Here is a 22,461-nt window from a genome sequence, read left to right as displayed (position 1 = left end):
TTTGAATAACTGTTGATTGTTTCTCAGGCCAAAACTTCTGCATGGGCCAGATTGAGGAGTTGCGGAGAAATTCTGCTGTTATAGATTCTTCCGAGCAAATTCAAAATATTATTATGTTTTTGATTCGCTCAGAGGGCCTTTCTAAGCATGTTGACTCATTTATGCAACTACTGTCTTTGATGGAGCCAAAGGAGAGGACTCCACTAATATTAGCTCCATTGCTTTCTGATGATTTCTATGAGGCCAGGTTCTCATCTCTCCGTTATTTGTTCTCCTCTGATGAACCATGAAGTGATGAAATTTATTGTTTGCTATATTCTACAGTTTAGTTTAGTAGTAGCCCTCCTAATTGTCTCTGTGCCATTTGTGGTTGCTGTAGGAATATGGAGTTATTCTATGGTTGCAGAGAAAATGAGTTTGATGCCATTTTAGCGGAGATGGTGAGTGAAACCAGCATGGCTGATATTATGTCCGAACTGGGCTATGGATGCACTGTTGACGCTTCACATTGCAATGAGGTGTTATCTCTCTTCTTGCCTCTCACTGAAGCCACAGTTTCTAGAATTCTTGGCACAATTACTCGCACCCATACTGGTCTTGAGGACAACCAAAATTGTTGTTTAACATTCTACTCTGCCATTGGTAGCAGTGCCACATGTGAGGCATCATGCCTGAGCTCTTGCAATGTTCATGTCCTTGTGGATTCGATTAAGCAACTTGTAAGTTTGATTTGCAATTTCACTTCAAATGTTTATTATCTTCTGGTATTAAGAACGAGCCAAGGAAAAATTGGTTCTTACCTAGATTATTATTTTCTGAGAGCAGGCTCCTGACATCAACTGGATAAATGTTGTGGAGAATCTGGACCATGAGGGTTTTTACATTCCCAGTGAGCAAGCATTTTTTCTTTTCATGTCCATTTATCTTCGTGCATGTCAGGTATCATATTTATGCTTCTCTATTGGAGACTCAACACTTGTTACTTTCTGTGAAGTTAGTCCTTGATCAGTAGAAAATAATTTGTGCAGGATCCCTTTCCGCTGCATGCCATATGCAGGTCTGTCTGGAAGAATGTTGATGGTCAATTATCTTTTCTCAGATATGCTGTATCAGCATCACCAGAAATATTTACATTTTCTTGTTCTGCTAGGAAACTGGTATGGATTGCTGCATTTTCATGTCTATATATAGTTTTCTTAATTTGTTTTTGTTTTCTTTGCTATTTAAATTAAATGGTGTAAAATTTGTTTTTCTGTAGGCATGTGCTAATGGATGGAAAGTTAATGAGGTTCCACATGGACTTGCAAACCATGCATGGTTATCTCTTGACCTTCTGGAGGTGCTGTGTCAGCTAGCTGAAAGGGGCCAGGCTAAATATGTTCGACAGATTCTGGAGTTTCCTCTTAAACAATGCCCTGAGCTTTTGTTGCTTGGGATTGCCCAGATTAATGTATTTTCTTCCCATTTTTATTTCTCTATTCTTTTGATAATATGTTTGGTAAGTGATGAAATCATGTTATGCCTTTGCAGACTCCCTATAATCTGCTCCAATGGGAAGTGTTTTCCACAGTTTTTCCCATCATAGTTGGTGATGCTGCTGGAAGTGGTATCATGCTTCAGCTTTGGCAATCTAATACCAAGCTCGTGTTGCGAGGATTCATTGATACGATGAAAACAGATCAAGGCAACATTGTTACAGTTTTGGAAATCTGCCAGGAGCTGAAGGTAAAATTGATGTTGGCTTGGTATTGATTTCCTTCTGCACAATAGCTATCTCTTGTTCTTCGTTTGCTGAGTAACTGTTTGAAAGCTTTTTAATACTATTCACTTGTGATGTTACTTTTTTCGTTTCATATGATGCCTAGCGTGATTGATGTCATTAGATGTAATTATTTTTTCTCCCACCAAGTATAATCACTTTCTTTCTTCTTATTTTCATTTTTTAATAATTCTGTGCTTCATGAGTCACACCTTTGTCAGGCTATGTTTAGTATGGCTACCTTGTTATGACTTCACTCCGGGCTTACTGAAAATGCAACCCAGAAGCGTGCACTTTAAGCCTTTAAAAGTGAAGCAAAACAGAACTTCTGAACTTTCCATAAATATTCTATGGGTGCCATTGCTGTTTGGGTACATATTTGGAGGCAAGATAAACTTGTAAGAAGTTGTAGGCAGTGTTGTTGGGCACGATGAGAGAAAACTGGTTTGGATGGCTTAGCCATGTGTTGCAAACATTGTAAGTGTACCGGCAGGAAAGGGTGATATGGTTCAGATCGAGGGTGTTGCAAATAAAGGTCACTGGGTGGGAGTAGTGAGGAAATAAGGAATTGCGTATCTTACCATTACTCTTGAAATTTCATTGAATGGTAAATGGATTGCATTCTATTGGAACCCAGCTTTTTATTCAAAATCACTGCTGAAACTGCTTCACCGGTTGTTTTGCTGTATTCTGCCAAAGTGTGGTTTTGGTTCTTTCTTTGATTCTCTTTTCTTTCAGTTTGATATCAAGTAAAACTGCTCTCATTGTAAGTGCTATCTGCTTGTCTGTTTCTCTAACTTCTGTTATATTTTTTGATCATATTACAGATTCTGTTGTCTCTGTTGGAGCAGATTCCATTTTATTTTAGCATTCGACTGGCTGCTCTTGCTACACAGAAGGAATACATAGATCTTGAGAAATGGTTGAATGATAATATAAGAACTCACAAAGATGTATTCTTCGAGGTTGGTTTTTTTAATTCTTTTTAATTGTTGATGATAGCTGATAACCACAACAATGATGCCAAGGTCAGTTTTTTAATTATTTTTTTTGAATGCAACAAAAATCATGGAGACTATTCTATAACACATTATACTCATATTGCTATTGTCAGGCATGCCTGAATTTTGTAAAGGAGATACTTTTCCCTCCAGAAGATATCTCTGCCAATTCCTTCCAACATTCTGGTGCTCTTGCAAATTTAAATGTCAGAATAAGTCCAAGGTTTTTAAAGGTTCTATTTTTTTGCCTCAGTTGTGTTAGATGCTATTTATCTTCCTTGCTTTCTTCATGCATTTGGTGGCTTGTAAGTTGTAACATACATTATTTTTCAGGCCCTTGAAGATAATAATGTACAGATTACCTCTGAGAAGCTCTCTGAGGAACTGAAATGGTTGTGCAAAGCATCCAAATATGTTGGTCTAAGACTTCAGAATGTTGAGAATTCAGAAACATTGACACCCAATGGATATTCAAATGACACAGAGGCAGACGCAAACACTTACTTGGATCAATTATTTGATGGTCGGCTGTCTATTGATGATATGGTTCAAATACTTGCTCGTTTCAAGGAGTCATCTGAGAGAAGGTAAATTGTTATTTTGTTTTTCTAAAGTAATCATAATGAGTGCGTGAAAACTTCTCTTTGCATGGCTTTGGTTGTTTGTGGTGCCTTCCTGTTCTGATATAGCACTTATTTTCATGGCTTATTGTTATGTGTCTAATCTGTGACTCTGTATTTCTTATTATCACCTCAACCCTGATAAAGAATGTGCAAATTTTTTTATTTATTCAAATATAACTAATATATTTGCATCTAGGATTCTAACTTTGACGGGGTGAAAATAGATACAACTCCTAATTGGAAAAAAAAAAAAAATGGTGTAAAAGCTCAATATCGATTTCTAACACAAAAAAAAGTAAATAATATCAGTATTAACTAGACATTCTTTGTCAACATAGTTGACTACAAAACTAAAATCATACAGTTGAATATATTCTTTTGTCTGCATTAACTTACAAAAAATACTAACTATTACTATATGTTCTATCTACTAAAGCTAGGCATTTGAAAACTTTGTGCTCAACACTTTTTATGACATATAAAACGTCTATGATAGGCTCAAGTCAAAACCTCAAGCAATGTCTTTCTCAATATATGTTATTAAGTAACTTGTTTAGTCTTGACAAGTTTCATAGTTGAAATTGTACATTCCTAGGGGTGGTTGTAACAGGTAAAATTAACATAAGAGGATAATTCATTTCAATAAGTAATATCAAGTTTCATGAACTCATTGTAAAAAATGTCATGTCAAATGCAGACGTTATTCCCATTTGCCGAGGATGAACAAACAAGAATGGATGCAAAACAAGTAGCATAAGCAAATTAAAGTGTGATGTATAGAAAAAAAAAAACATAAATGAGACAGACAAAACAAGAATGGTAACAAAACAGGACAAAAAGAATAATATAAACAACTCTAAACTATATATATATATATAAATGACAAATAACATACATAGCAAACACAATGGACCAATATTTGATAAAACTCAACTGGAAAACTATTGAATTTTTTTAGTTTTATAATTAATTTGGGGTAGTGAACCTCTATAGGTTTGGGGTGTGAAACACTCTAATTTTTTTTTATCAAAGAACGTGAAAAAGGGTTATTTATTTATTTATTTATTTATTCAAATATAACTAATACAATTGGGCATTGTTTTTTATTTATTTATTTATTTTATTACTAATACAATTGCATCTTCAATGTTTTTTTTGATAAGAACATTTAATTAATGAAAAAGAAAGCACCACAAAAGAGGCGCACCTTGTACATGGTGTATAGAAACACAAAACATATCCTTCCTACATTTCTATATGGATGTACAAATCTACCAAAAGTCATCAAAATCATTTAAAGGTAAAGGAAAAGACTCCCAAGCGAAAAACAAGGAGATGTCATTTGGTTTCATTTGTGATTGCTTTAGAAGATGTCACAGTCTATTTCTTTAGTTGCTTGAGCATCTCTCTGTACTCTGATGAATGAAAGCAGAACACTTGAGAGTGGCTGGTTCCCATTCATTATATGAGGTTTCATTCTTATCAAAATTTCTAAGTTTTGCATCACATGGGTTCTCAAGTAATGTTTACCTACTGTTTTGAAGAAAGTTCTGAATGACAGATTGATTTTGTCTAATTTTTGTCTGAAGTTTGACAGGGCTATCTTTGTTGTCGTAAAATTCTTGTGTTTTTGTATGGGTTCAATTCCACTGTTAACAAATTCTTTGTCAAAGACGTTTCTTCAGTGTACCAGCAACAGAGTTTCATATCATTAAATTCAATTAGCAAGTAATTTTAATGAGTCATTCATGTTTCTTGAGAAACTAAAAATGACATTTATGTTTTAATCTTTAACTTGAGAAATAGTGTTCTGAAAAGATGTATTGTAAATTGGCAGGGAGCAATTGATTTTTGAGTGCATGGTAAAAAATCTATTGGAGGAGTACCAGTTCTTCCCTCAGTATCCAGAAATGCAGCTTAAAATTGCAGCCATTCTAGTTGGTATGATTAATTGTACTCTTTCTAGATTTTTTCCCCTTCTTGCTAAGGTACAAGAGGAAGGGGAAAAGTTGACACGGTAGAGACATGAGTAACAAGGCATAGTACAAAACAAAAGTTAGGCACTGCTATAGGGCTGTCATCAAGTAAAATATAAGGTGGCTTCACCCATTCAGAAATTAGGCCCTTTTGGAGGTGTTTCTTGTAGTTGCTGAGAATTACTTTCTCTTTGGGAGTGATCTTTAATGGCCCAAGTTCTTGATAGAACTGGATGTGCACGACCTCTGGCAGGTGGTCCAATGGACCATCAAGGTACCGTAGAGATCAAGAAAAATTTAATGTGTAGTAATTTCCTAGTTAAGTATTTAAATGGCATCGTTCTACCCAAAATTTTGTATTTGGGAATAAGATTATCAGTCCAATTGTTGGAATAATGTGGCCTGTAGACCACAAATCTATTTCATCATCAAGGTTAATGCACACAAATATGTGACCTAATTGTCAATACTATTGGAATAAAGTGAATGAGAATTCTATATCCACAGATATCAAGTAACTTCTTTGTTACAATTTAAGGATTGCTGTTTGCTTATTGTATGTCCAATTGTCCATATCTTCAACATAAAAGATTTTTAAATGTCTGATAGAAACCTACACTGACTGAAAAAAGTCGGGTCATTTTGGTCAGTTTTGACTGTCAAATGGCCAATTCTGGGAAACTAGAAGTAATCATGAGCTTAAAAAATTATAGGGTGGTAGATGCAAAGCTATTAAGAGGTATTAATTACCTTACCTATCATTTAATAGGTATTAATTACCTTACCTATCAATTAATGGGTATTAAACACTAGGATGAAACCCATTAATTACAAATATTCAAGTATAAACTATTAATAGGTATAAAATATTTATACTCTGTTGCATATGCAACTAAACAATAAACATTAACACTGACCTTATTGCCAAAGCTATTTTGGTTGGTTCCAGAGCACAATACAACATCTGTTTGATGCATTGACAAGGCTGTATTTTGTTTTGGACCTTGCCAAAATTTGTCTGGAAATAGGTTCACCCAATATTAGTCAGGAAAAGAATTGTTGTAATGTATGTCTTTTACCTTTTTTTGGTTTATATAACCTGATGCTTCTTGATTACTTTCCAGGTTCCCTAATAAAGCATCAGCTTCTGAGTAATCTTACACTTAGTATAGCTGTACATACTGTGTTGGAAGCATTGCGTAAACCTCCAGACACGAAAGTGAGTTTTTAATCTTTCATGTTTGGCTTTTATCTTTAGCTTGCAATAAATTTTAAAAAATAAAATAAAATAGAAAGCTAATAATGTTCTCCCCTCCTAGGTATTTGCTTATGGAATCCTGGCTTTGGAGCAGTTTCTTGACTACCTGGTGGATCTTCCACTGCTTTGCAATCATATTTTGCAAATATCTCATTTACATGGTACTCATGTAGAGCTTATTGCATTTATAGAGCATACTCTGGCTAGAATATCATCAAGCCACTTGATATCAAATGGAGGCAGCAGTTCTTTTACTGATCCCCACAGTGGTTCTATTCCCACTACAGTGGAGATGGTGGAGGTATAAAATTAGTTTCTTCTATTGACCCATGCAATGTATTTAGACCCCATAAACACCAATCAGTTTGATAAATTTATTTCTTGTTGGATTGACTTTAGTTGAACTATTATTGTGTTTGATATTTTTTGTTAGAATGGAATGTTATTTTAAAGCCCTAACATGCTTCAATCTTCTTCAAGATCCCTTCTTGTTCTCCGCCTCCTTTTCTTGTCGCCAGTAGTGCTGGAAGCCGTAGCTGGCTTCAATAAAAGAGCCTTGTTCTTTTAATTTATTATGATGTTCTATAAAATTGTTATGGTATTATGAAGAATGGATGTACTTGCAATTATCTTACTTAGTCAAGTAGGGTTACAAGAAAATTCAACCTGATCTTCTTAAATGCTTATGTAAAAGACATATAAGATAACTGAGAAAAAGAAAACACACACACACACAACATATATATCTCTGTGTCTTCATGTACAGCCATGTCCTTCGTAGATTGAGTTGAGGTGGCCAGTCATTGCAAATAAGACCAATGACTACACCAATAAGTAGGGTTGTCTTCATACTCCCTATCAATAATTTGTTTCCAATCAAGCTGTTAATTTTTCTTGAAATACATTTTAGGATTGGGGAATTCTTGAGCATGTAGAAGATTAAATGATCTTTAAAGTGCTGCTTTGTATTTGTGCTATTAGTTGGAGTCTTCCATGCCGTACCAAGTTGTTTTCAGTGACCCCATTTTCTGTGTATAGTTTTTTGCCTCGGATATGTCTGGTTGCATGTATTCTTACTTTTAGAAGATAGTGCCTCTGTGTTCTGTATTCTCATTTTCTGTGCTTGAGCTGCTTTAGTTTATTAAGCGAAGCATTCTCTAGCAGTTCGTGTTTTTGTTTTTATTTTTATTACATTAGATGCCTGATTCCTTGTGGCAGTTAGTGGGACCTAGGTCCTCACAGCATGGGAAGCAACTCTCTTCTTCCCTCCCGGTACAACAAATACACCAAGGTTTACTCGGTGACAGGCATAAAGAACATTCCACTTCAGGCATTTTCTCAAAACCAATTTTACCTACTGGGAATTCTTCAAATGTTTCCTTGAGTGATATTCCTAATCCTCAGAAGGTATTACATTGTATTTTTTTTTTTATGAATAAGTACGGAACTGTATCAGATGGACACCAAGGGGTTGTCACCCCTGTACAGCAAAAGAAAAAAAAATTAATTAGACACAAGAACCCCAAAACTAAATCCCTTCCCTAAAATGTAACTCCTACAATATCTACCAAAAAATAAAAAGTCTCCTCCAAAAATGAATAAATCGGATTGAAGTAAGCTTTATAGACGTCTGTACATCCTTAGAAGGCATTGTATGTATTGTTTTAAATAAAATTACTCTTTTATTGGTTTTATTTATTTATTTTAATTTACACATCTAAGATATTCTTTGCCTCCAATTGTCTCTCGGTCTTTACAAATGATCTCATCACAGAATGCAACTGGCGTTCGGGCAGCTGTATTATCTTCTTCTTCTGGGTTTCTACATTCTTCCAGGGCAATTACTTCGAGTAAGTTATTTTATCATGCTTTCCATTTTCGATATTAAATCCTCATTTCACCATGAAATCCCTTACTTTTCCTTTCTAGTGTTGATTTCTTGAGCATCCCATCTATGTAGGCATGCAACATTCATCTACTACAGGGTTTGGTTCTGCTTTGAACATTGAAACACTTGTTGCAGCAGCTGAGAGAAGGGATACTTCCATAGAGGTATTTTTTTGTCTATTACTAAAGGTGCATCACCTTCCATAATCTGCTTATAGTGCTTGGTAAACATGAAATTATGACTGTCTTGGTCAAACTTGATCTGAATAGAACTTTCATTCAAATGCCACAGCCTGAAGATCCTCATGGCCATGTCTCCTTAGACAGAACAGTATTTTTTTTATTTTTTTATTTTTTAATGCAATAAAAAACTTCTAGTGTGGAAATTGGCATGTGTTGTTTGAAAACATAAATTGTTCAATGCCACGACAGGATCGGGTTAAAGCTTTGTGTGAATTGCCTGGCTTAGTGGACGGAGAGTGATATCATAATAGCTTATGTTTTTTATAAAGATAATTATGAATGAACAGAGTGTTAAGTTACTAGTTGTCCTAAATGCTTAATTTGTTAGGAAATTGGCCCAACAATGTATATCAAGTTATTCAACACTTAGGAGAAACTAGATGATAGAGAGTTTAGAGTATTGATTGATATGTGCATAATCAAATTAAGAAACCATGCTGACAATGAAGGTAATAAGAGGAGCCTGTGGCCAACCAAAAAAATAAAAAATAAAAAATAAAAATAAAAATGGAAGAAAAAGAGCAAAATGTGATCATAGTTGTATGCATTTTAAAAGATCAGCTGGCTCCATTGGCTCCTTTCTTACTTGGGTGTTTCGTTATTATCTCCTACTCCTCTCTATTGTAATTTGTGATTGTAAGAGTGCCATCTAGATTGCTCACAACTCTATTTTCCATGAGCACACAAAGCATTCCTGTAAAACATCGCTAACCTTATAGATGTTCTTAAAATGTAAATATAATACACAGAACTATTAAAATTTCATAGGACTTGGATTGTAATTGGATCAGATGTACTAAAATTGAGTTCAATCCATTATAATTGGATTTTGTGCTATCAAGTCAAGTCTACTCTAGCATCAAAGTAGGTTTGGGATCATAATTGGATTTGATGAACATAAATTTGAGTATATCAATTATAATTTTTTTATTGAGTTGAATTGAAACCAATGAATCTTTTTTTCTTTGATCGTCTTGAAACCAATGAATCTAATTCAACATCGTAATGAGGTTTTAATTGGATCTTGATCTACCATTGACAACCATACTACTAAGCATAAAGAGGATGGTACATTTAACTTAAGTGAGTGGAGTTAGTTTTTAGATCCTGCATGTTGTGGTTCTTCTTCAGAATCATGTTTGGGATCATTTGAGTTTGGTATTATCTTCTGTCATCATCAACCTGGACACCTAGAACTGAACCCTGTTAGCCAAATCATGTCTTTCTTGAGAACTTAAAACGATGAACTTTTAACAATTAAGAAAGAAAATGAATCCTATGTGGGAAGTGTCAAATTTACACATGAGAAAGAAGAAGAATAGAGGAAGAATAGAAGAAGAGAGGAAGAGAGTGTACAGCTGAAGAGAACAGCTAGAGTTGTATTAACACTGATTTAATTATTAGGGTTCTCCCCTTTCACAAGTATTTATAATAATAGGCTAAAGACATAAATTACATAGCCCTTAGGGACAAATAAACACTTGACACTCCCCACTCAAGTTAGTGTAAATATATCTCTTATGCCCAACTTGCAACAAATTGGATGAAAATCCTTTCTACTAAAACCTTTAGTAAACACATCAGCCAATTGATCTTCAGACTTCATCTCAATATCCTTGGTCATATCATGTTGGACCGGATTGTGAGCAATACTGATGACAGCTTTGTTGTCACAATACAGAGAGTCATAGGATCACCGCAAACAATTCCTATATCACCCAACAAGGACTGAAGCCACATGAGTTCACGAGTATCATGCGCTATAGCTCGGTATTTTGCCTCCGCACTAGACCTGGATACCAGCGTTTGCTTTTTACTACGTCAAGTGACTAAATTTTCCCCAACAAAAGCACAGTAACCAGAAATAGACCTTCGGTCATCCACAGAATCTGCCCAATTTGCATCTATAAATGCCTCTGTAAAAATTAATACATATAGAAAGAGAGAGAACAAATTATGTATATAGAGAATTGTATAAAGAGAATTATTATTATTGATTGATATATTTTTATGTATTACAACTCCTATATATAGAAGAGAAGGTGGTAGTAGGTGTAGTGTAGTGGAGGTGGTAGGTGAAGTGGGTGCTACATATAGAAAGAGAGAGAACAAATTATGTATATAGAGAATTGTATAAAGAGAATTATTATTATTGATTGATATATTTTTATGTATTACAACTCCTATATATAGAAGAGAAGGTGGTAGTAGGTGTAGTGTAGTGGAGGTGGTAGGTGAAGTGGGTGCTAGTGGAGATGGTAGGTGGAGGAGTAAATTGGTAAATTCTAACAGCCCCCCGCAAACTCAAGGAGGATAGAAACTAACCAACTTGAGTTTGGAGAGAGGAACAAAACAAGAAAATACATAAAAATAAAAATAAAATAAAAACAAAGATAGGAGACACTGTATGGTCGTGTCAGACCGTTGGTGAAGACACTGTATGGTGGTGTCATAACGTTGTAGAGGACACTGTATGGTGGTGTCATAACGTTGTAGATGACACTGTATGGGGGTGTCATAACGTGGTAGAGGACACTGTATGGTGGTGTCAGACCGATGTAGAAGACAGTTTATGGGGTCATGTCGGACCGTTGTAGCAGACAGTTTACGGGGTCATGTCGGACCGTTGTAGCAGACACTATTGTGACAGTTGTTATGACAGTTTACAGAGTCTTGCTGGACCCTTGTAGAAACTAACCGGAATCAATGTCGGGACAGTTTACAGAGTCTTGTCGGACTCATAAAGGAGCTAACCGGAATTAATGTCGGGACAGTTTACAGAGTCTTGTCGGACCCTTGTAGAAACTAACCGGAATCTATGTCGGGACAGTTTACAGAGTCTTGTCGGACCCTTGGAAAAGTTGCACCCTCAAAAGGTGTGCCCAATTTTTTTAAAAAGGCGTGCCATCAAAAGGCGTGCCCAATTCATCAAAAGGTGTGCCGGACATGATGGCGAGGCACGTGAGTGCCTTGGTTGGCGTGCCCGTTTGTCGGCTGGTGGCAAGAGGCGCGCGATGCGCGTGGCTGGCCCTGGCTATTTAAAACAAGGTTGAGGCGAAGGCTGTGCATACTAGTCTGAAACCTCGGAACGCTCGGAGAGCTTGTCTCTGCAAATCTTGAAACACCCGGAAACCAACCCTTCTCTGAAACACTTGGCAACCCAAAAACATGGCCTCGTCTTCCCGTCCAGCTACCCAGAACCTGCTCACGCTCTTTCCAGAACTGAACGAGCCCACAGGAGAAATAACTGGTGCGGTGGCCAGTGAACCGCAACCAAACACCTCTGGTTTTGCTCCATTGAACTTTCCGATGCGGTCGGTGGAGCAAAAAATGGCGGTGCAGTCGGATGTGGAGGCCAATCAGTATACTCTGAAGGCATGTGTTGAAAGCATGACGGCGGTCACAAATTTGTCGAACCGGCTGCAGAGTAGGACAAATGAGGTGCAGCAATTAAACTCCCAGCTGGCTCTGCTCCAACGCATGTATAAGGATGCGCGAGCAGAGATAAGTGTGCTGAAAGCAGAAAATAAAGAGCTGAAGCGGAAGGCCACCGTGATGTTCCGATTTGGAGGGCCGCCATATGCGGCAGTGGAGGAGTATGGGGGAGTGAACTTGCTTGGCGGCGTGGAAAACACGGAGGCAACACCGGCAAGGGCCACCCAGGACGGAGGCAAGAAGAAAAGACCGGCGGCAGAGTAGAGAAGGGATAGAAAAATCCCGCCTGTGGGTGTGGTTGTTTGTGTATTTGGTTTTTTTTTTTTTTTTTTTTTTTTTTTTTTTTTTGTGTGTGTGTGGAAAATGGTGATCGGGGTTGATCCCTGAGATGAATAAAATATGGGTGTTGTGCAAATTTATAAATTGTTTTGGTTGTTTTTTTTTTTTTTTTTTTTTTTTTGAGATATATATATTGTTAAACAAAAAAACAAATTGTGTGGATGGTGATTTAATAAAATATGATGGATATGATTAAAGTGGGCTGATGGAGAGAAAAGGGCGAGAGAGAGAAAAATAAAGAAATAAATAATAACGTAATGGAAAGCAAAGGATGGAGTGGGGAGAGCACCAACTAAGTTTTATAATAAAAAAATAAAATTGGGCGGTGGATGGGTTAGAGAGAGAGTAAAGGGCATTGGTTAGTGGGATTGTTGTTGGAGAGAATTGACTTTATTCAAGCGGTAAGGCAGCTTGTAACCTCTTTACTGCAAGATGTGACCATGAGAAGAGGAAGAGTGCTGTGGCTTGCATCATGGAAATTATTGGAGAAGACAATCCCGAGCACTTCTTTGTTGCTACTCAGGATGCTGATTTGCGGAAGAACCTCCAGGAGGTGCCTGGTGTGCCTGTGATATTTGGTCTGCGAAATGCCTTACTGCTTGAGCCTCCATCTGCATTTCAACACCAGTTTGCCAAATCTACTGAAGAAGAACGTTCACATCTGACTGAGTTTGAATATAAAATGTTAAGAATGAAGAAAAAAGAACATGTTGGCCATGGAGGAAGCTTCTGATGTGAACGGAAGTGAAGGTGATTTAGGGACCTTGGCAGTGATGAAGACAAACAGTGGATGGAGTGAGAGGAGGTGGAGTTGGACTAGAAGACGACAAAGCAATGATGGCTGTTGGCTTCTTCCCTTCCCCGAGTCGCTCTAGCAACTTGAATTCCTGGAACCCACCTTCAGACAGTCATGGTCTGAGAGAGCCGAGAAGTAAGAGAGAGGAAGAGTTTCAGTTCAGTTATGGAATTTGTGGCAGCGGAGTGAAGGTAAGTGTAGAGGTCCGGCGGGCGGCTAAGGCGAGACTGCCGCCCGCCGGTGAAGCAGAATGACTAGGTTGTTAACCTTGCTCTGATACCATGTAAAAATTAATACATATAGAAAGAGAGAGAACAAATTATGTATATAGAGAATTGTATAAAGAGAATTATTATTATTGATTGATATATTTTTATGTATTACAACTCCTATATATAGAAGAGAAGGTGGTAGTAGGTGTAGTGTAGTGGAGGTGGTAGGTGAAGTGGGTGCTAGTGGAGATGGTAGGTGGAGGAGTAAATTGGTAAATTCTAACAGCCTCCAACCTCAAGCGGCCATGATTAGAAAACAAGATTCCTTTTCTAAGCTGATTTCAGGTACCTCAAAATGCAATACACAACATCCAAATGTGTTGCACGAGGATCATGCATAAACTGACTTACTATCCCAACTGCATATGCAATATCTGGTCGAGTGTGAGATATATAAGCCAGCCCATAAGTCTATGGTATCTTTCCTTCTTAACAGAGTTACCAACCCCACTGCAAAGATGATGATTAACCTTAATAGGCAAATCAACTAGTTTACATCCTAACATGCTAGTTTCCTTAAGAAGGTCTAGAATATACTTCCTTTGAGAAATGTAGATGCCTTTGTCAGATCTAGCAACTTCAATCCCAAGAAAGTACCGCAACGGGCCAAGGTCTTTGATATCAAATTCTTTGACCAACTACATTTTCAAATGTGTCATGTTCTCCTTATCATTCCCTGTGACGACTATGTCATCCACATACACAATAAGCACAGTTACCTTATTTCCATTTCGTTTAACAAACATGGTATGATCAAACATGGTATGATCTGCATTGCTTTTCTTATATCCAAATCTCAACATAGCCTTTAGAAATCTATCAAACCATGCCCTAGGAGACTATTTCAAACCATATAAAGCCTTCTTCAATCTACAGACTTTTCCAACTGTAAACTGAGATGAGAATCTCAGTGGCACATCCATATATAGCTCTTCCTCCAATCACCGTGAAGGAATGCATTCTTTACATCTAGTTGCTATAAAGTCCACCCCAAGTTAGCTGCACATGAAACAAGAGCTCAAATGGAATTCATCTTTGCTACAGGAGCAAAGGTTTCTTGATAATAAATTCCATACGTCTGGGTGAACCCCTTCGCCACTAATCCTACTTTGTACCATTCAATTGTCCCATCGGCTTTCTGCTTGATAGTGAACACCCACTTATATCCCACTGTTTTTTCCTATTAGGAGGAGGAACCAACTCCTAAGTATTATTCTTGCTCAGAGCTTGCATTTCCTCTACCATAACTCTTTTCCACTTAGGATTATTAGCAACTTCTTTCCAACCCTGTGGGATACACACAGAAGACAGAGACGAAACATGAGCACAATATACAAGACACAATGAATCATATGTCACAAATTTAGAAATGGGGTGTTGAGTACAAGCCCTAACCCCCTTTCTAAGAGCAATAGGGAGACTCAAATCATCAACAACAAGACTGTCAACTATTGGCGAAGAGATAGATTGAGGTGTATTACCTATAGAAGAGCTCGAAATAGGATCTGAAACCGGCATAAGGAGCGGTGATTGACTTGGTGCCACACATGAAGTCTGCTCTTTTTAACGCCATGAATAAGTCTTAAGATATGCCCTGTCCAAACGACCACCAATATCAGGTTCATTATCAATAACACCCTGAGGCTCCCCCTCACCACAAGGCTCCTCCTCACCACAAATAACAGCTCGTTGGCTAGGAAGGAGAAAGGATAACTCAAGCTGATAAGACATCACCTCATCCACAATCTCTTCCATAGCACTCTTTATATAATTTAAATAAAGATAAATGAGCCGAGCTTATGCGAGCTTGAGCTCGGCTTGTTTACTAAATGAGTCTAATACTCTAGCTCGAGCTCGGCTCATTGACTAAACAAACCGAGCCGAGCCGAGCCGAGTTTGTTCATGAACAGCTTGGTTCATTTGCAGCCCACTTTACGAGTGTGAGGATCATAGCATTTGTAACCTTTATGAGTGGCAGAATAGCCAATAAAGACACAATGCACAGCCATAGGATCAAGCTTCCCATGGGTACGAGGTTGTAGATGAACAAAACATACACACTTAAAAAACCCGAGGAGGAAGAGAAGAGGTGGGATAAACTACAGGCAAAAGTTTAAGAGGAATCTAGAATTGGAGGACACTAGAAGGCATATGGTTGATAAGGTTAGTAGCGGTAAGCACAACACCGCTCTAAAAAGAATTAGGGACATTCATAGTAAACAAGAGAGAGCAAACAACTTCAAGAAGATGGCCATTCTTGTGTTTGGCAACTCTATTTTGCTGATTGCCAACACAACTACTTTGATATAAGATGCCATGCTTCTCTAGGTATGCTCGAAAAACTCCATCAACATATTCAGTCCCATTATCTCTTCGAAGAATTTGGATTTTAGTATTAAAAAGATTGGTCACCATTTTATGAAACATTTGGACGCAAGAAAACAATTCACTTTTAGTTCAAAGCAAGTAAATCCAAGTCACACGGGAATAACAATCGACAAAAGTAACAAACCATCGAAGCCTAGAAGTAGAAATCACAAAGGAAGGGCCCCACACATCGGTATGAATAAGCATAAATAGAAAAGTACTTTTATTAATTGAAGGATAACAAGTACGTTTATGCTTTGCAAGTTCACAAGCATCACAACTAAAATTATTCTTAGGACAATCACGAACTAAAGAAGGAAAAAACTTCTCTAAAATACTAAAAGAAGGATGACTCAAACGACGATGCCACTGATGAAGGAGATAAACGGAGGAGCCAATAGTGCACTAAAGAGCCTGGGTAGAGGACAAATGTAATATAGGAGGGACGGCATCCAGAATGTATAGGCCACCATATGCTCTACCACTGCCAATCATTTTTCCCGTAACTAGTTCCTGAAGGACACAATGGGTAGGAAAAAATGTCACTGAGCAATTTAGAGAAGTAGTAAGGCTACTAACAGAAAGTAAGTTAGTAGAAAAATTAGGAATATGAAGCACAGACGAAAAAGAAAGTAAAGAGGAACAATGAACAAAACCTTTGCCGGATACAAATGATAAAGTGCCATCAGCCACTCTTAACCTTATCCCGCCCAGAACAAGGAGAATGAGAATAGAAAAGATTAGAGGCACCTGTCAAGTGGTCGGGAGCACCAGAATCAATAATCCAAGAGGGCGACAAGGATGTACTAAGGGCACTAGCAAGAATACCTATGTGGGCAAAATTAGAAGAAACTGAAGCAGAAAGGGAAGGAGCAGTGGCAGATGGAGAATCAAGCTGAGCCATCAAATGCCTAAGAGGCTGCAACTTATCTTAGGAAAGAGTACTAGGCTCAAAAGAAGGACTAGCAGCAATCTCAGACACATGTGCTTGGGGACAAGCTAGACTCCCATGGCCCCGGCCTCAAGTAGGACAACCATTCAACTTCGAACAATGCTCCCGATCATGTCTATCTTTCCTACAATAATTATACTTGAATTGATCCCGATCAACTAGTGTACCCTTACTCCTAAACTGAACTGGAATGGGCTTAGGATCCTGAGGGGTAGGAGTGGCAACCAAGGAAGAATGATCCTGAATAGAGGAATGGACCATTGCACTACGCCGACTCTCCTCTTGCTGTACAAGAGCATAAGTCTCGCGTAAGGTGGGAAAATGGGAACTACCCAACACTTGAACGCGAATCTGATCATACTCTAAATTCAAGCCAGCAAGAAAGTCATACATACGCTTCTTCTCCATGGATTGCCGAAACAAAGTTGCATCCTTGGAACAAATAGCCTAGAAACTCTGATAAAAATCTAGTTCCTGGCACAAGCTACTTAATCCAGCATAATACACAGCGAGTGATCGATCCTTTTGATCCAAGCCACGAAGCTTCTTCCTTAACTCGTATGCCTTGGCATCATTACCTTGTTGAGAATACATTTGTTCGGCAACTGTCCAAATCTTATGAGTACTGTCCAATAAAAGGAAAGGCCGACTGATAGTGGGTTGCATGGAGTTAATTAACCAATTCATAACCAAAGCATTCTCAGAAACCCATTGAGTACGCGAAGAGGCATCATTAGCAGGTTGTGGAATGGCACCGGTCATGTAACTAGCCAAATGGCGAGCAGCAACGACAAGACTACAGGAGCGGGCTCCAATACAAACTTTCGAAAAATAACCATTTTTCTAAAAAAAATGAACAAAAATTGGAAAAACAATCCAACAATTACCAAAAAATTAGAATAAAATCATGGTGAAGAAGCCCATAAGATTTCAAATAGGAAGAAATTTTATTTATTTTTTTTGAAACTGTGTACATAAAAATGAGAATTCCTAGAGGAACATCTTCAAGGAGGAAGATCAATCTCTGATACCATATCAAATTTACATATGAGAAAGAAGAAGAATAGAGGAGAATAGAAGAAGAGAGAGAGAGTGTACGGCTGAAGAGAATGGCTAGAGTTGTATTAACACTGATTTAATTGTTAGGGTTCTCCCCTTACACAAGTATTTATAATAATAGGCTAAAGACATAAATTGCATAACTACCCTTAGGGACAAATAACTCTAACACTTAACAGGAAGTAAAATGTGCTATGACATAACATAAAGAACGTTTAACATATGAGCATCAGAAAACAAGGATGTATTGCAGGTTCCTCTATCATGCTGGAGGTATGCAAAAGAATAGATTAAGTGAGATATTTTGCAATGTTATTTCTTTATATCTGTGATTTAAATATGGACACCATAGTGAAAGATAAATTTCTAATATTGATCAATGTTTTTATCAACTAGATGTGTTAGTTGTGGCAGGCTTACATGTTGGACATGCTTATCTATTGGCTAAACATCGTCCTCAGCTAATTGAAATCCCTAGGATGATGTTGCGAGAATATTAGGTTAGGTTTATATATATGGTAGTGTATATTGTGTATATATTCTAAGAGATTATGTATATATATGACAGTATTTTCTTTTCCTTTTTATTCTTAGGTTTAGGATTACTATTTACTCAGATGTATTCTTTGTGTTATAACATAATTGAAAATACAGAAATCATTCAGAAATCTTACATGGTATCAAAGCCGTCTCTAAGCCAAAACACTAAAAGTCGACAACTTCTTCTCCTTCTGTGTTTGTCTGGTTCGACTACAGGCTTCGTTTGTGGTTCCCTTTTGTTCGCGACACATAGCCTCTGCCTCGTGAACCATTTGCGACTGACTACCTCTGCTTCGTGACTCATCTGAGTTTGATTCTGCCTCTACTTCGTGCCCTCTGGTTTTTTGGTTTGTGATCAGTCATAGTCATGACACATCTGGTCGTCATCTTCTTAGTTCTTTAGGGCTTCGACTCATCTAAGTTTTGATTTTGCCTTCGTGGCAATAGACCTCTCTGGTTCTCTCTCTCGCTTCAGTTTGCAAGGACCATCTCCCTCTCTACCTAGACTTCGACGATCGAAGAGCTGTCTATCTCTGGTTTGCTTGATTTTGACTTCGACTTCGGATTCTAGTCCCGTCTCTCTCAGCTTCAATCTCCTTCTGTCTCTGGCTCTCGATTTGTTTGGTGGTTCTCAGTACTGTTCTCAGACTTTGCCTAGGTATTACACTTAACATCCTATTTCTAGTTTATCACACTAAAACCCCCGAAGTTTTCTAGGTATTATACTTTGCCCCATCAGTCCTCTTCTTTGTCTCTGGTTCATACCAATGTCAAATGGTAAGATTACTAGGCCTAAAAATAGGCCATTAGCTTTAGATGAGTGTCTGCCTTGTCTTCTCAGCAGTTTCCAATTCAGTTTTGCACCCCTCCTCTGAGTACTGTTCGGCCTCCCGCCAGTTCTACTCTATGTTACACGGACTCGGGTGTGGGTGTCGCGTGTGGGTGTGGGTGTGGGTGTGGGTGTGGGTGCGGGTGCGTATCTAAGGATCAGACACTTCAAAATTAAAAATTGGGGATACGTGGATATGGATCCAAATTTGGATATGGATATGGGAATATGTTAAATAGTTATTTTTTTAAATATATTTATTATATGAAGATGAGTTAAAAAAGTTAAGGAATAACAAATTTTGTTAAAAAAATAACAAATAAAATATAAATAATAAATAAAAATTATTTTAGGCATAAAATAAATTACATTATATATGATAAAATAAATTATTTTTATTTTAGACATAAAAATTATAATATTTATAATATATTATAATATTATATAATATGAATACTATTATATATTATTATATTAATATATCATTTATAAATAAAAACCAGAGAAAGAGAACGGAAAGGAAGAGAAGACAGTCAAAGAAGAAAAGAGAGAGAGAGGAGAAGAGAAGAAGATAGAAGAGACAGAGAGAGAAAGAGGTTGAGACCAATGGGGAATCGAAGCCCTAGGGTGGAATCGGCTTTGAGATGTTGATTTTCAGATCTCCTTCGATTCGGTCTAGTTTGCGACTAGGGTTCGCACTTCGATCTTGCTTCGCGACTCGACTTGCATCGCAAAGGTGAGTTTCGGTCCTCTCTCTCTCTCTCTCAACAACCCATCTTCTTTCTCCTCTCATGTCAGCCATGTCCGAGAAAACCATACCGAATCCGACACATATCTCACACCCGCACCCGTGTCGTGTCGTGTCGTGTCGTGTCGTGTCGACATGGGTACTCTGCCCTAAACGGGCGAGTCCATGTAACACAAGTTCTACTACATCTGCTCCGGCTCCTAATACTGACTTGCTTTATTGAGTGCTCAGATTAATCAGCTTTAGTATACACTGTCTAACCTCCTAGCCATCCCCATCTGCTTCCATTGTTTCCTCTCTTCATTGAGGTTTGCTTGGGTCTTCTTCAAGTACCTCTTCGTCTGTCTGGGTTTTTGGCTCTAGTATCTCTCATCATATGACTCTCTATCTCTTCTTACTTCAAAATTGTTCTCTCCCTCCCATTCCTATTACTGTTAATACTGCTAATGGGTCTGGTATGTCTATTATATCTGTTGGGTCTGTTTTACCGTCTGTTATGCCTATTGTCTCTATTCCATCTGTCCTTTATGTTCCTCGATTATCTGTTAGTTTATTATCTATCAGTCAGCTTGATGCCTCCGGTTTTGATGTTATCTTTTCTTCTTCTATCTATTTAGTGCAGGATCGGATGTCTAAGCAACAAATTGGGACTACCGTAGAGTTTGAGATCTCTATGTAGTGGAAAGCTTGCATCTGCCTATGACTACCTCTCCAACTGCCTTTTCCTCTTTTCAGTTAGATTCTCTGTCCAGTCCTTTCTACTTGTGACATTCTAGATTAGGGCATTTGTCTGTTGACCACTTATGGTCTTTAGCTCAATCAGTTATATTGGGTAAAGTTTCTCCTAGCGAATTTACTGAGGGTCGAAGGTGTAAACTTGCCAAAATGACAGCCTTACCTTTCTATAAAAGTACCTCTATATCTGATACACTATTTTCCTTCTCCCGTTCTCACTAAAGGGGGTTCTGTATACTATGTTTCATTTGTTGATGACTGCACCCGTTACACTTGGGTTTATCTTATGACTTATAAGTCTGACTTCTATTAGATATATTGTACTCTATACAGTTTGGGTCTACTATTAAATTGTTGTGGTCTGACTTGGGCGGGGAATAATTTAAAATTGAGTTCTGTGAATATTTGGCTAATTTGGGTACCATTCACCAAATTTCTTGTACTGATACATCTGCCCAAAATGGTCAAGCCGAGTTGTAAACACTTTTATCTCCTTGAGACAGCTAGGTTTCTCCTCCTCTCTGTCTCTGTTTCGGCTCCGTTTTGGGGTGAGGTAGTTCTTACTATTGCTTTTCTTCTCAACTGTATGCCTATCCCCCTTCTTTCTGGTTGGTCTTATTATGAGGCTCTATTTCTCAACTTCCTAATTACTTCATGTTTCATGTGTTTGGGTTTACTTGTTTTGTCCTTTTATCCCGTAAAGATAAGACCAAACTTAGTGCCCGGTCTGTCGTATGTGTCTTTTTGGGTTACAGTCTCACTCAGAAAGGTTATCGCTATTATGACCTTGCTTCCTGTCGCCTTTATGTCTCTCACCATGTTGCATTTCTCGAACGTCTACCTCAGTTTCAGCTTTTTCCTCTCACAGTCCCAATTTCCAAAGAGGATTTGGTTTATATTGATCTTTCCTTCTGAAGTCCCTCCTGATGAGTACATCTCTGCTATTTCCCATGAGCTTATTCCCTCTTCTCCTTGTACAACCCCTCTTAATGAGTCCTTCTCCACTGACCCCCATGAGTCTGTTCCCTCCTCTCCTCTTCCTTCCCTGCCTGCTCCTGTTCTTACTCCTTTTCCTTCTCCTTCTCCTTCTCCTCTTCCGGTGTTAGTTTATTCTCGTCGCAAGGCTCTCCACCCACAAATTGTGTCTGCCTTTGCTGCTGATCCTCCTGCTTCTGACGACTCTGATCTTGCTAACCATAAGTATTCCCTTCGTATCCATAAATAGGTAGTCAAACTTGATTTTGTTAAAACATGTTATACATTTTTGTCTGCTATTCATATTGTACTTTTTAGTTTGCTATCCACTCTTTTTCAGAACCTCAGTCTTAAACGGAGGCCTATCAGGATCCTCATTGGATTCAAGCTATGGAGGATGAGTTGTCTGCTTTACAGAAAACTGGAACTTAGGAGTTGGTTCCTTTGCCTGCTGTTAAGAATCTGGTTGGTTGCAAATGGGTCTACAAAGTCAAGACTGATTCTGATGGTTCTCTTCAGCACTACAAAGCTTGTCTGGTTGCCAAATGTTTTTCACAGGTGTATGGTATTGATTATGAGAAGACCTTTGCCCATGTTGCTAAAATGACTACTGTTCGTACTTTGATCTTTGTCGCTGCTATTCGTCATTGGCCTCTTTATCAGATGG

The 22,461-nt window shown here is 37.9% G+C and overlaps 1 protein-coding gene across 3 annotated transcripts in view; it reads left to right on the top strand.

Moving 5' to 3' along the window:
- Positions 1-22,461, top strand: part of LOC114256935 (uncharacterized) — a 62,721-nt gene that overhangs the window by 1,940 nt on the left and 38,320 nt on the right. The window contains exons 3-17 of one of the 3 annotated variants that reach the window (XM_082879605.1): positions 28-247; positions 380-719; positions 826-939; positions 1,029-1,157; positions 1,259-1,450; positions 1,531-1,725; positions 2,587-2,724; positions 2,874-2,993; positions 3,094-3,347; positions 5,221-5,324; positions 6,484-6,578; positions 6,679-6,918; positions 7,836-8,024; positions 8,392-8,467; positions 8,578-8,669. In XM_082879605.1, coding sequence (XP_082735731.1) covers positions 28-247; positions 380-719; positions 826-939; positions 1,029-1,157; positions 1,259-1,450; positions 1,531-1,725; positions 2,587-2,724; positions 2,874-2,993; positions 3,094-3,347; positions 5,221-5,324; positions 6,484-6,578; positions 6,679-6,918; positions 7,836-8,024; positions 8,392-8,467; positions 8,578-8,669 — 2,498 coding nt within the window. The remainder of the gene's footprint in view (positions 1-27; positions 248-379; positions 720-825; positions 940-1,028; positions 1,158-1,258; positions 1,451-1,530; positions 1,726-2,586; positions 2,725-2,873; positions 2,994-3,093; positions 3,348-5,220; positions 5,325-6,483; positions 6,579-6,678; positions 6,919-7,835; positions 8,025-8,391; positions 8,468-8,577; positions 8,670-22,461) is intronic. The other 2 variants (XM_082879590.1, XM_082879596.1) reach the window with 2 other exon arrangements.

Source organism: Camellia sinensis, chromosome 1 (genome assembly GCF_055761805.1).
Source record: "Camellia sinensis isolate YWXY chromosome 1, ASM5576180v1, whole genome shotgun sequence".
Taxonomy (NCBI): Eukaryota; Viridiplantae; Streptophyta; class Magnoliopsida; order Ericales; family Theaceae; genus Camellia; species Camellia sinensis.
Note: the sequence above shows the minus strand (reverse complement) of the source record. Positions and strands in the feature narration are given on the sequence as shown.